Consider the following 13,122-nt stretch of genomic DNA (forward strand, 5'->3'; position numbering starts at 1 on the left):
GGGAAGGGGCGTCGCCTGCCTGCAGGCGGGGGCTGCACTGCCCCAGTCTCCAGGACAAGGGGGTCGGTCGTCCCGTCAAGCTGAGGATGCTGCGGCCGCTGATCTCGGTGGTGACGCTGGTGTCGAACGTGGTTTCCAACGTGCTTTGAGAGACAGAAATGCATTTGGTGAGTCCTGGCTGGCTAGACCAGCGTCTCCAGGCTGCAGGAGCCTCCACCTGGACACTTGCCAAGTTACAAGTGCCACTACTAACAGAATTCACCTGCTGCAATACCTTGAAAGAGTTGGGTCTGTTCCTCCAACACTGTTCACTAAATAACAATACCCTTGTTCCCAGGTCAACAAGTATTCAACAAGGAGTTATAGGTTCAAACTTGAAGAGGGGAGATATAGGTTAGACAATGGGAGGAAATTTTTCACTGTGAGACACTGGAACAGGTTGCCCAGGGAAGTTGTGGAAGCCTTATCTCTGGAAGTGTTCAAGGCCAGGGCTTGGAGCAACCTTGTCTAATGGGAGGTGTCCCTGGTCATGCAAGGTTTGATCTAGATGATCTTTGAGGTCCCTTCCAACCCTAGCCATTCTATGGTTCTATGATATACATGAGAAGACCAAAGCAGGAACTTGTTAATAGATTATCCACAGTATCAAAGCATAACTTTTACATCTTCAACCATATACAACTCTCTTATAGCACGGTTTTGCCGCTGTAGGCAGGGAGTAGGATATTAAGCTGACTAAAGGAAAACCAACTTAAATACTATTTTCCTGATACATTTTCTCTCTTTGGCTGCGTTCATCAGAGTCCTAATACTCTGGAGGTGTGTTCAGCACCAAGATGGCAACTATTTCTACACTGAAGAAAGGATTGAATTAAAAAATAGGAAGAAAGGCAAAACAAATTTACTTTTCAAAATCTCTTTTAGATATTCATGAATCAAATCTATTTTTCAAAGTATTGATAAAATTTTTACAGAGCTCTGGTTACAAAATCATTTTAGGTCACAGCCTGTAAATACAGGTTTGACAAGTGTCAGCTACATTAAATCTTCCATTCTCTGTGTCCAAGTGTGTGAACACACTGCATCCCTGGATGGGTAATGCTAGAGTGCTGAGAATGCTGCCTCTGCTTATCTTGGTAGTGACACTGGAGTCAAAAGTAGCTTCCAATGTGCTTAAAGAAATAAAAGCATTTGATTAAATGTAAACTGCTATATGGAACCTTAAAAATGGGCTGCTACACTGTGAGATTGCAGGTGATGGGTACAGACTGCAAGACTCTCAACACTCACAGCTTAGTTGCAGTTAATTTACTTGAAGATAATCCATAGCTGCAACTTCTTTTACGCACATGAACCTCCCATTTCCTTTCCTGCTCAACTGACCTGGAGTTATTTCTCTTTTTGTATTGTGGATATTTGTTAAAATAAGCAACATTGTACTATTTGCAAAACAACATTATGTACAGGCTGCAAAAAAACTATGTATCCTCCAGATAGAGTAACTGTATCATAATAAGCTGCCACATTAATACAAATTTGAAAAGAAAATCAGCATTTGTAGTTCATCTTTGCAAGCTCTGCCTCAGTTTTAGATACAAAGCCAAACCACAATGTGTTCCCCCAATGAGCTCAGTTAGGGCTGGAATCCACAAGGCCATGAGCACTAAGTAGAACCTCGATCTCATCAGGGGCCAAACAGCTTATCCTCCCAAGCCTCCTGTTCCACACTGAAAAGATCTGAGTCACAGAATGTTTAAGTGTAATAGCAGCCTTTGTTTATTCAGAGAATATTTTAAGTATCGTTGAAGATTTCCAAATGCTGCTTTACATAGTAAAAGCAGTTACATACACAGATGACTAATAATATTAGAAAAACTTGTTGGTTCAAAGATTGGTCAGGAATTCAAGTTATGCACTTGATAAAGTGGGTCAAGTACAGTTCACCTGCTTATTTAAACACCATATTACACTTAAGGCAAGGGGTGTAGTGGACTGAGGATATTCAAGGGTATGAAGAAACATTTTTAAGTGTAACCTATATTTAAACACCACCTAACAAATTTAAGAAGCACCTTCACCTTTTACTCTAATGTAAATATATATTTACTCTAAATATAATCAATCTATACACCATCAATTACTTACACATTTTAATAAACACTGAACATTATTCAGAATCTGTGCTTGAAAGGGAAAAAGCACAAGATCAGTATCTTCCACTGACAGTGGTTTTAATTTTTTAAGAATGCAATAAGATGACAATTAGGAGCACAATTATTTCCATTTTCTTACCAAAAAGCCAGGCATTACCTGTGAGTGACCTGGGTTCCCCGTAAGCTGGACATGGTTTCCTCTAAGTTCTGCCGGAGATCAGCGATGTTTTTCACAGTCCGTAACCGCCGAGTTTCCGGATCTTCTCCTACAGGGAAAATACACCATGAGAAAGGAGAAGGCAGGAAATCTTACAGCACTGAGCTGTTACCTCTGTCCGAACCTGACTCAAAGATATTTTTTCCTGACTTTTTCTTATTTAGAACTTTAAACTGATAAAGATGCAGATACGATCCCCCCACAGCAGGCACCTGCCATCGCCACAGCAGACTGAGAACGAGCTCTGTATCATTCACTTCATTTTACAGCCTTTGCACCACATCTTTCTGCATGGTCATTTCCCCATATGACCCAATTTAAACTCTGGTTAACTTTCAGCCTCATTAGAAAATATGCTCTATCAATACAACCCTTTCCATCTCATCTGTTGACACAATTAGCACTAACTCAACAGTCAGTTTCTCCACCTCTGAATTTTCACGAGATCTTCTTTTCCTCTTTTAAATAGATCTCACTCTACAACACCTTTCCAATAACACAAATTGTGCTGACCGGGTGACGAGTGTTTTAGGTAAAATAGCAAAACTTTGCTCATCCCACAGCACTACTCAGTTATCATTTCTTCAACGTGCTGTTGGGGTGTGACTTTTACTTTCCCTGGCATTGAGAAATTCTCTTCTTTAAATACTCTGCTGTAAAATATGTTTATGTTCCTTAACTCTAAAAGTAGACTTCATATACATTCAAGAAGTCCTCCTACTGCTTCAGCATAATTTATTTCTATCAAATTAATAATTTAATTAGTGCCTCCGCATAATTGATTTACTTGCTCTCAGCTGTCAATTAAGAAATACTTTGGTTGCAAATCCAGCTGAGCTTTATATAGTTAAAACTCCTAAGAGGTTGAAGAGAAGTGACCTTCTAGTAATGCCAACATATTATTTGTACATCAAATGCTGAAACAGAAAGCCTCCAAAAAGCTGTCACAAACCTTCTGTTAGGCACAGAAGGAAATAGTTTCTTTCTAGAGGATTTATAACGTGAATGATGGAGATACTACAGAATGTTTAAAAATTTTCAAATTTTGTATCTGCCTTCTCTGCTCAAGTGAAGCTGTCAGGATGATGGTCACCCATTGGCTAGCTCAGGTGGCTCTCCATAGAATACATAAATCACAAGTGTTATGGAGCAGATAAATAAGCTGTTGCTGGAACTTCCCACATTCTTTGCTTTAAACCTCATGTTTCTGAAAGCTGCCAGGTTGGTGGCACAGAAGCACCAAGTCACACACTCTTGCCTGGAAAGCAGCAGTAGCACAACTTGCTGGAGCCCCGACTAGGGGGAACGGTCTCAGGAGGGAAAGACAGATCCTAATGCTTACAGGACCGTTAGCCTTTCTGAGACACACAACAATGGTTCTGTTAGTGGCCACTTGAGCCACTTTTATTTTAAATGGGTCTCTACTCCCAGGAGAAGAATCTCCCGAAGATACAATACACTTAGGCCAAATGCTCAAAACAATTATCATCTGGCTGGATTTGAAACAGGCACCTAACAAGGCCAATTCCTTGAGCCAGCGGGTCTCTGGGACAGAAAACATTTTCTACATTCACAGATCTACAATTTTTTGCAGTAAAGCACATAAAATATTTACAGCCCTTTAGTCTAACAAAGATCGCAATGCTCTTTTCCAGATCATTTGTCTGATAGCTATGAAGGCAAAGAGCAGATAACTTCTTAAGAAAACATACATGATACAAGATAACCCAGTTCCTATCGAGGTCACTCTTACGCCTAAACTGATACAAAGTGTTTCCTTAAATGACATTCAATTGCCTAAATTACATGTATACTTAAAAGACAGTGCCACTGGAACATAATTATTAAAGCACTTCGCTCTTCATGAACAGGCAGTACCATGAAACTATTAAGCTTCCAGCTCTCCCTACCTATACTGTCTTCTGGTTTTTGTGTGGTTTTAAATTAAAAGCATCAATAGCTGCTATGTAGGGAGAGAATAAATCTGTCCTTTATTTCTTCTGATTTATCTGGGTTGAGGGACCATTTTGTTGTGTTTAATCCTTTTCCCGTAGGACCTCTTTATGTACTGCTGCTCTCTGTGGGGTTTGGCTGCACACAGCTGGGTTTTGCATCTCTTATGTTGGAGGTTGTCAGCTGTCTTCCATTTTTGGATCCCCAAACTTACATATTCTGCTTGAATAATAGTTTGTATTTACATAACATCTGTCATTATAGACCTTTTGCGATCTACAAACATGCTTCAGTTTACAGCCTGAAATACATCTAGGATAGGAGACAGGACGATTAAGGGGTAACAATGAGAAGGTTTAAGCAGCTGGACACTTCGTGTTTCTTACTTTGATCTGGTTCTCCCATTTAAATATGAACAAGTTTCTACCTCTTGTGCCATTTATTTGCCTTTAAAATATTTAATCCATCTATATATAAAACATACAGACAGATAGGCTCATTTATACATTCCTGCATCCCTGTTCCTCACCAATGACTCTGCCTCTTGCTTTTGCCATCAGCATACGTGCACATAGGTATAAATGCAGCATTGACAGAATATGTAATGCAGTATGAAACTAATCCAGTTGTGAAATTTTTAGCCACATGATTTTTCCAAGCAGGACAATCACTTTCAGAACTCACATTAAACTGGAGGACACCATGACCAAGTCGATTAAAAAAACCTGAAATATTCTACTGATGAGATATACTGCAATAGTTTGCAATAAGCAGTCATACACATTACTGAAACTGGAACAGGAGGAAACCTGACTGGGACTTTAGAAACACATTAAGAACTTCAGTAAAATATGGTTGCTAAAAATTATTTTGTTATACTGATAAGCTTCAAATTTATTGCTAAGTCTTATATACTTCTTATAGTAGCAGGAGACTGCTTCTAATTGCAATCAGTTTCAGCTTGTGTATGCTGGACACAGTGAACTGTAGCTGGATCTTGGTCTCCTATTGCTGCAAAGATCACTTCTCAAACTAATCAGACGCATGTGAGTGAATACTGAAATTCCTCCAAACTCACACATGAGTTTATACATGAACCAAAACATCAAGGAAATCAATTCTCTTCTGTAAGTGGTGAAGCAAAGTTTTAAAAAGTAAAAAAATAAGTATCAAATGTTTGGGAATACTTAGGATCCTTACAATAGCTTAATCCTAAAATCTGCTGCACATCTCCTAGAAAAACTTAAGTACCCAGAATTCCTCATTTGGGGGGCACACCAGTGTGCAGACCTCGAGTGCCTAGTATATCAGACTATTGACATCCAGATTCCATTGCAGAAGAGCTGAAAGAAAACAAAGCTTTAGGAATAAAACCAAATTAAATCTCTCCCTGACTTTAAACTTGCTTTATCCCATTCTTAACCAGACCACAGTCAGCAGGTGATATTCCAAGACATACCTGAGAGGTCTTCGAGAGCAGGCTGTCCAGTTTTGACGTACAGAGCAGAGTCCATGCTGACCCCTCCTGTGCTGGCCTCGGCTGTTACGTTCCCTTCATTGTCTGTCTGTGATCTGGAAGGCAAAACAAAACAGAGATGTGCAGTCACCCTCCATCAAAGGTACCTCACACAGAACAGCTAGGCAACTGCACCCTCCCTCAGGCCCTCTCTCCAGAACAGACCAGCAGACTGATTTTACATAATTCATTAATCCCATGTTGAATTATGTCCTAGAAATGGAAACAAGCACTCAGCTGTAAAAAATAAAAAATTCAAAGATTGGCGTTGTGGCTCTTCAGACAGGGTGTCAAGACACTTGGATTTCCAGCTAATTTTAATGATCAATAACATCAGTTGACGTGGCTAATCTGATCCTCTCTAATAAAGTCTGTATTGCATGAATACAAAGCAGGTGGTAGGAGATGGCATGTCACACTCCTGTTCATTTCCCTTCAATAACTAGCCATGTCACTCATTTGTATTCTAAATTAAATGTCAGGGTGAAACCAACTTCAAAGTCTAATTTATCATCTGACATCGTGGTTGTCAGGTAATGAAAGGTGATGTCATAAGAACCTACTGTCAGATTTGAGTAATATATCTTGACTCATTTCATTTTATTGGTTGCAGCGTGTTTTGCTGATGGAGCCACATTAGTGAGCTGCTGGAAATTCTGCTCAAAGGGTAAGTGCTGTACAAAACTGAAGACACAGCAAGGAATTACTACTGCAATATTCTTAATTTCAGTTGACCCTACATGAAATGTAGAACTCATATTGTTTACTTTGTTTCTCGTGTTTACTGTTTCTCATGTTTTTTACTTTGAAAAAACAAAACAAATAGTCTACAGCTGAAAAGTTCAGATTAATGTAGCCTTACCTAATAGCAGAAAAAAACCCTGAAACTTCTACTGCAATGCATTAACAAGTGCATTTTGCAGATTTGAAAAAGTGGCTGGATAGTATATTTACAATAATGCTGTATGTTTGCCTCAAAAATCAATAGAATTTGACTTTTCTCTTTCCTTTTAAAGCAGTAAGATTATCCAGTTCAGGTTTTTCTCCTCTAACGCTGAAAAGTAAAGACTGTTTTTTTCAATTTCTCAGCATTTTCTCCAGCTGCTAATAGGTAGTTTCACTACTGTTTTTTTTTAAAAAGTAAAATAAATACTGCCTAGGGTTTATCAGTACGTTTGGATTACAGGAAACATAGGGATTGCATCTGCTTTTACACTTTAGATGATGATACCTATGTTCAAACTAAGAGGAACACCAGGTACACAGCTTTTTACTTTATCTTTTGATAGGTCATTGTAGTGATAAACTTAGCATCCCAAAGCATTACAAACACATTTTTGCACATTATGAGGGATAAGTGATAAAGCAATCAGTTTACAATCACAATTTACTACTAAATTAAGGATTTAAATTGTACTGACAGTTTTTAACTCAAATCTCAAAAAAAGTCTATTAGGAGATCTCACCTTCAGGCAAAGATGCAACAATGAAGCTGATGCATGAAGATGAATGTGAGAGCAGGAGAAATCGAGAACAGGTACTAACTAATGCAAGTTCTAGTCAGGTTCATTTCTCCCAACTGTTTCATTTTCATGTGACTGCATTTCAGAAGGAGACCTGGCATTTTATTCCATGCACACAGGGAGAACACTCGAAGGGTCACAAGACTCTAGGGCTGCTCTTCCTATTTGGCATTCCTACACAGGTCTTGAGGCATCCTTCTTCTTCAGGTTAACTCCACTTACATTCACTTTTATTTAAAAAATGTGTCCAACCATTTCTTATGCTACGTTGGCCAAGAGATCAAAGGCAAAAATGTGTATAGTAGAACTGAAACATGATGGGAGAGGGCAACAAAGATGACCAAAGGGTATGAACAGCATCTCTACAAGTGAAAATGAAACAGGCTAGGACATATGACAGAGGGCTCTCAAGTCATGAGCAGCAAGAAGATGATGCAGACAGATCAACTACTTGCATTACTATCTTCCTATTGATCTTCTTGTTAAAGAATTAAACAGTGTCAATGGAAATTAGGAGATGGCTGTCAAAACTAAAAATCCCACCATCTGACTCAGGTTATGGTCAGGCTGATCAGCATGCCTTTAGGAAGTTTGTTATTGATTGCCCTCCTACTACTCTTCCTGATGTATCCTCTACTGCCATTGTCAAACAGAAGATGCTGGACTAGATGGAGGTCAGTTGTGACTCCATAAGGCTGCTCTTATGCTTATCTAATTGAGGGTTAATGAACAGAACAGCAGAGTTTGTGCCTGGCCTTACCTATATTAAGGGATTTTTATTTTTAATTTGTTTGTTGTTTTTTTTTAAGATTCCCATTATTGCTTATACTGATACAAACACTCCACCACTAGTAACCACACTGAAGAGAAGGGCTGTATCTATGTCACAAACCGGTGTTGCTACAACTTTTGAAGCTCTGATGCATCCATCAAATCTAATCCACATGGTACAAGGAAAAGGCAAGAGCAGTGCCTGCTCAAGAAGGTGCTAGCATTCTCATTTTAACTATTAGTAGGGTTGGATACAACAATTATTCATCCTTCTGCCTATCACAACAACTTATATATCTAAGTCTGATGGCCTGCACCAACAGTTTCTGTGTAAATATATAAATTGCCTCATCTCTTAAAGAAACTCTTCAATGATGTGGCACTCAACTTGCTGCCACAACCCTCCCCGAAAGAGTGTCCAGAATGAACCTCCCTATATGTGTGTCATGTTCAAAAGAGCCCACTGAAGAAGTTGACCATACCTGTACATGAAGGGAGCTACGGTGGCAGTGTTGGGGTGGCTGTATTGCTGCTGGGGATGAGGTAGCTGGACACTCACAGTGTTGCTCCCTGTGGTGTGCGTTGTGGTGGCGGGTCCATTGACAGCTTGGCTGCTGCTGCTGCTGTGGAGGCCTCCTACTCCTTTTCCTTCTGAGGAGGCAAGGCTGGATGAGGAGCTGGAATGCCTGCTGTCCAGCTGAGACTTCTGATGAGAGAGCCCCGAGCCAGCTTTCCCGCTGCGGCTTCTCTCGCCTTCCTTTGCAGGAACGGGGGCACTTGAGGATTTCCCTGTGGTGTTTTTCATTCCTGGTTTTGGTATTCCACTGTGCGAAGGGGCAGAGGCCTCCTTCTTGGCACTATTCAGCTTTCCTCCTTTTGGGATAAAGCTTGTGATCTTGGAGGACTTTTTTGGCATCTCTGTTGTTGCTAGTGCTGTCTGTTCTTCTTTTGGTTCCTCTTTCAGGTCCAGCTTTTCGGTGACAGATGTTCTCTTTGCAACATCTTTGCTCTTATCCTTTTCTTTCTCTTTCTGTTTATCCTTCTCATTGCCCTTTGGAGAACTTTTCTTAGTAGTTAGAGCCCGGCTAAAAGTCCTTTGTGCAATTCCCTTGAGTGCAATTTTGGGACTACTGGACATGGATCCCGGATTGTTCACATTCTGATTTGTGCCATCAATTTCTTCGCTTTCCTCAAGGCTGAGGAGGGTTTCCAGCTTTTCACAACTGTTTTCTCGAGACTCCGGACACTCGAGGGTTGTCCCTCCTGCTTTGGATCCTCCTTTGCTATTGAAGAGCTTTAGTTTTTCAAGCATGGATTTTTGACTGTTAGGAGTTACTTTGGAGATGTCCGAGGGTGGCTTTGGAGGCTCCGGTACCGGCTGCTTCATGGATAACATGGAAGACGTGGCTGTGTGCTTAACACTGAGGGACTTGCTGCGCCAAGGTTTAATAGCAGAGCTGGGCTGAGGGATGGCTGATGAGTTATTGCAACTAACAGTGCTGCTGCAGCTTTGAACTGAGGATGAGACATTTTCATTCATTCCTGTGGGCTGGGAGGCTGTACTGTCTGCAGGCTCTGGAAAAAAAACCAAACAGACAAAAAACAATCTAAAAACCCAACACAGTAGTACCTGATACTATAGCCAGTCTGAGATTCTTTCTATAATGAAACATTAGAAACTTCACATTATAAACCTTAGAAAGTCAGGCACATATTACTATTTTCAACAGCAATATCACTTCAAGAAAATAAAAGCCAGTTTTCCTTTCCTACCCAGTAGAACAGCAATGAACTCCTACTATGTGATTTACATTTACTCGTTGTTTCAAGAAAAGAAAAAGAAAAATCACCTCCTCCAATTCAAACCAAAATGTGTTTTGCCATGTGCTCTCCCTTATTAAGTTCATAATACTTCTTCCTTAGCAAAAAAATAGAACTATTTTCTAACTAAGGGTTCCCTCTGCTTTTGGCAAAATATTTGCTGTCCAAGTTTGATTCTTAGAAAAACCTCAAACACACAAAAAATGCAGGAGCAAGGAAAAAATTAAAGCCGAAGTCCTTTCAGTTACTGGGGGAAGATGTTGAAATTGTCATATGCAACACATGGGAGAAAACTCCATGTTCAAAAATAAAACCAAGTGTGTCCTTATGCAATGAACCTAAATTAAATATTACCACAGATCTTAATCCAGCTGTAAGAGAAACTAGTGGCAGTACCCCCCTCAGAGAAAACAAATCTTCTCTTTAGTTAGTTCCTTTTAATGTTATTTGTCCTTGTTAATAAATTAGTTCAGAGCGTAAAGAGAGCTTGAAAAATCACACTCACCTACCAGTGGCCACTTCTCCTCTGAAGTTTCTGTTTGCAGAGTTTCCTTGCTGGAGACGTTACTCTCTCAATTATCACAAATATGTTTTCTGTTAAACTGCTCATGGTTCCAATTAACTTTTGTCATCTGTGTCTGTTCGCCTGCCCAGCAGCCTGCTGGGGATTAACGGCTCTTACCTATATTTCCCTGCCCTCTAGCAAGAGAGTAAACTATGTATTGAGCTGCATTTTTTTAATTCAAAAATCAACAGCGGCTGAGAGCGTGCGTTTTCGGCAGCAGGAGCAGCCCTGTGAATCCAGCCCTGTAAATCATGAGCTGCTGCAACCACACAGAGACTGTTTTACTTCACTTTCAGCTGCTCAGTGAAGATACGGCTCTGTTAACCTCCCTCCTCTGATCCAAACCAGATCTACTACAGATTTAAAGCACATACATCTTCCTGACTTAGTGTAGAATCAGGTTTCTAAGAGTATGAGAGACTCCTTAATAATAAACTCAGTCATTTCACATGGTTATGGACAAAGTAGGATAGCAGGGACTAATGATCCTTTAAAAATTATTACTGCAGTTAGATTTCCCAGACTTTGTTATTATTAACCAATAACTGTTGTACTGGCTGGTCTTGCTGGTTCTTTTCCCATGGCAAACTACCCACTTGGAGATGGAAGGAAGCAAGAGCCGGATTACAGACACAGAAAGGAATCGTACTTCTTTTAAACTCGTGCCAGTCTCCTGTTTTACTCCAGTACAGAAAGAAAATCAAGCTACCAAATGTCCCAAACAGCAATATCACCTGCTCCTCTACTTCCTCTGCTCAAGGCTGCTAAAATCAACCTGATGGGTTAAGGAGAATTAAGTAGTGACCATGAAGAGTCATGGTGACTCCCTGTGTGGGGGAAGTGGAGACTCAGCACCACAGCACTCTGCCCACAGACAGGAGAGATCAAGGAAGGTTATAACTACTTCAGAAGCTGTTGGAAATGTTACTCACTCTGCCTCCCAGTGCTATGCACCATTGCTTTTTCCATCATGCCTCTTACCATACACTGATGCTTTATTATTATTTTTATTTCCTGATCCTCCTACCCATCAAAATCTACTTCCCATTGCAGCACTGCACCATTCTCCTTTTGAAACACCCAGAAGGAAACCCATGGGCTGAGGGACATGTCCAAGGTAAGAGCTACCCAGGCCCGGGACCTCACTGCAAACCTGGCCCCATCTCCAACACTGAGCGAGCTCTCCACACACTGCAGATCACCTGTGGGAGCAGAAACCAGAGGCAACCCACATCAAAACAGGCTTCCTACCAGCTCTACAATGTTTTCCTGGAAGTGAATTGGAACGTGTTGGTTCATTTGGGACCTTAAATTCATCCGGATAGCCCAGGTGATTGCTCCAGTCCATGGACTTTGGGGAAAAACCTCAGCTTGGATCAAGAGAAATGTGGGTTGTCTCTTTTCTAAATCCAAAAGCATGTATCAAAATTTATTTCCAAACACAATCCAGAACTTTTAAATTTCTCCTTTCTTTTAATGTTTCCAGGATTTATTTCTTTTTACTTTTAAATTCTGTTTGTTTTGGTCTCTCATCAAAACACACTTTTTTCAGTTTGCTTGTTTTTAAACACAGTGTTTGCTTTGTCCCCACCTCCCCCACATACACCCTCCTGTCTGCGACTTCTCTGTGCTTCTGCTGCCAGTGGCGTGGGATGGGTACAATGTTGCTCCATTTACAAAGTTGCTCCTCATTTACAGACATGTCAGAGAAATCAGAATTCCTGAACTGAATATACAGGGGCATTATCATAATTTTCAGAGTCTCTACCTAACATTTTCCAGGAAGTAAAAAGTTGGGTGCTACATATCTGATATCAATGAAAAATATTTAGAAATTCTTAAATATACATGTCAAGCAGCTGTGCTTTGGCAAAGGAAAAGAAGATGTTTTCTTACACAAGTACAGTGGATTCATACTCAGGTCAAATACAGTGAAACTGGAAATTCAAAGTCCTCAAGATTTTGTTACATTGGACCATGTGAGGTTAATGCAAGAAATAAAAGGTTCATTGTGAAAACATATGCATGAAAAATGGCCTCAGCTTAAGAAAACTTTGGTCTTTTTAAGATTCTCCATTTCTTTCTTACAAGTAAGTCTGCTGGCTCTTTTAGTCCTCAGACCAATCTTGGTAAACGAAAGGGGTTCTGCTGCCAGAACAGAGATTCAAATGCTGGCTTTTCTAATGAAGCAGCAACATCAATAGGTGGGTAACACATCAGCATGCAAAGGGGAAAGTTTTATTCAGAGCAGCATAGGCCCTTCTTTCATGAAAAGGAGAGCAGGTTTCATGCATTCGATTAATAAGCTTATTATTTCCCATGTGTTCCTTTGTGAGGGAGATATTTTCTTTCTTCAGCAACCTGCATTAACGAAAACTGACTATAAAAGAAATGTTTTCAAACCCAAGCTACAGCCTACAATAAATAATGATCGCTTTCCTCTTTTCAAAGTCAAATCTTGGCCTGAAATCTATTTTGTTCCTAACATTCCTGTTAAAAAAGATGTTGGTGGTCTAGTTCCAATGCCAATACGCACTGTAGCATGGGTAAATCTGATTTCAGCTGCTCCTGCACAGCCTTTACTGCATCTGCAAATCTACCCA

The 13,122-nt window shown here is 40.2% G+C and overlaps 1 protein-coding gene across 1 annotated transcript in view; it reads right to left on the minus strand.

Annotated features, from left to right (window-relative positions):
- NAV2 (neuron navigator 2) overlaps positions 1 to 13,122 on the minus strand; it is a 219,736-nt gene that overhangs the window by 97,595 nt on the left and 109,019 nt on the right. Inside the window, 4 exon segments of the mRNA XM_010007437.1 lie at positions 11 to 143; positions 2,311 to 2,419; positions 5,783 to 5,895; positions 8,616 to 9,708. Coding sequence (XP_010005739.1) covers positions 11 to 143; positions 2,311 to 2,419; positions 5,783 to 5,895; positions 8,616 to 9,708 — 1,448 coding nt within the window.

The sequence above is a fragment of the Chaetura pelagica genome, unplaced genomic scaffold (genome assembly GCF_000747805.2).
Source record: "Chaetura pelagica isolate M959 unplaced genomic scaffold, ChaPel_1.0 scaffold401, whole genome shotgun sequence".
Classification (NCBI taxonomy): Eukaryota; Metazoa; Chordata; class Aves; order Apodiformes; family Apodidae; genus Chaetura; species Chaetura pelagica.